Source organism: Belonocnema kinseyi, chromosome 6 (genome assembly GCF_010883055.1).
Source record: "Belonocnema kinseyi isolate 2016_QV_RU_SX_M_011 chromosome 6, B_treatae_v1, whole genome shotgun sequence".
In the NCBI taxonomy this organism is placed as follows: domain Eukaryota; kingdom Metazoa; phylum Arthropoda; class Insecta; order Hymenoptera; family Cynipidae; genus Belonocnema; species Belonocnema kinseyi.
In genome coordinates, this window is record NC_046662.1 from 74,886,890 (window position 1) to 74,888,516 (window position 1,627).

At 34.1% G+C, this 1,627-nt stretch overlaps 1 protein-coding gene across 1 annotated transcript; it reads right to left on the minus strand.

Moving 5' to 3' along the window:
- Positions 1-926: 926 nt before the first annotated feature.
- LOC117175448 lies at positions 927-1,566 on the minus strand. Its single transcript, XM_033365156.1, has 2 exons — positions 1,452-1,566; positions 927-1,278 (listed from the first exon to the last, which is right to left on the minus strand). The coding sequence occupies exons 1-2, from the start codon at positions 1,564-1,566 to the stop codon at positions 1,034-1,036; spliced, it is 360 nt and encodes a 119-aa protein (XP_033221047.1). The 3' UTR covers positions 927-1,033.
- Positions 1,567-1,627: the final 61 nt, after the last annotated feature.

Sequence of the window (1,627 nt, forward strand, 5' to 3'; positions counted from 1 at the left end):
GTATTAATTATCTATAATTTATGAATTCAATGGCGCCAGTTCTTGTCGTACTCTGACTTTGAACTAATGGAGAGTGATTTACGAATAGGCTTGCCGTCTGGGTTTCATACAGCTGTTTTGTTGTGAAGGTTAAGTGCAAGGAGTTTAATGTAGTGATGGGAAATATCGGTAAAATCACGTATCGATATATATCGATATTTTCTGAAAAGATATCGATAATTATCGATAACTTCCCCCTCCCTTTACCATCTTAACCTGACCTGAATTCGCGGCTTGACAAATTAATATGATTAATATTCAAAAAATGGGAGAAACTTTCAAACAATTGTCTAAAAATACGAAAAATTTAATTGAATTACAAGTTTAATAAAAAGACAATTGAAATTATAGTTTTTTATTGTTCTTTAAGGCACTAAAAATATTTCTTAATGTAAAACTTATAGTATGTAGTGCATATTTAGTACAAACGGATTCAAGTTCTTTTTAGGACTACGCAGGAGCCTCAGTAATGACAAGAGTCAAACGACAATATCAAGAATAGGTGAATTCTTTTATTTCTCCTTAAAAATTAAATCTATAGATAGTAGTAGCGTTTCGAGATTTAAAGAAATCCCCTTCATCAGACTTAAACATTATAGGCATAACAATAAAAAATTTCAAAAATTGTGTGAGCACTCATATTACAATTCGTAACGTCTATTTGACATTTCTGTAATAAAACTGAGACTAATGGTGGTGGAAGTGAAAAATAATCCATTTAAATGAGGTTGTTAAATGTATAAAACTAGGATTTTTGAAATTATTATGTTTTTAATGTTTTAGTCTGATAAAGAGATTTGTTTAAATCATGAAACGTTACTACTATCTATGAACAAAATTTTGTAGAAGAAATAAAAAGAACTCAGCTAGTCTGGAAGTTGTCATTTTACTCTTTTCATTATTAACGCAATAGTTATATGTCCATACGTCGATTTTACGAAGATTTAAAATTGCACACCTCCTTTTTCCTTCAAATTGTAGGAACTTCTTTCGTTTATTTATTGGAAAGTTGCAGAAACTTGTAGTTCTGCCTCAAAAAAACAAGCAGCTCAGCCACACTTGGAGAAAGACGCGATCTTTTATCGGTAATTGTATTGCCGGTTGTCGAATTCACTCGCTCTGAAGGAACAGATGTAGCAGGCACAATCAAGTACTTTTGAGCTATCGCTCGAAGTTCCTCACACCCTTGATAACTTTCCCAGAATGCAAGGATATCCGTATTTTCGGGCATGATCTCATCTGCAAAGAAGTTATTCAGGTGTACAATGGCTTGAGAGACGCAGGGGATGGAATAATTGGATTTCTGGCTTCTCACCCCTTCCAAAAACTTAAATGTCGCTGGAAAGAGGCACGTCAAGAATTTTGTAATAGGGATAAACAACGAGAAAAGAAATAGATAGAAAGGAGCTTACAAATTTTTTTCGTATCAGGTGAGGCTGGTGAAGATTCTTGTTGCTCGTTTGAAAGAGTCGTGTGAGAAGAACGTGATTCCCTAATAGCTTGTTTAAGCTCTTCCTGCAGCTTCATTACTCCGTTAGTGTAATTCCTTGCCTTGACGAATCCATGTTCCTTAAATCGAGGGTCCAAA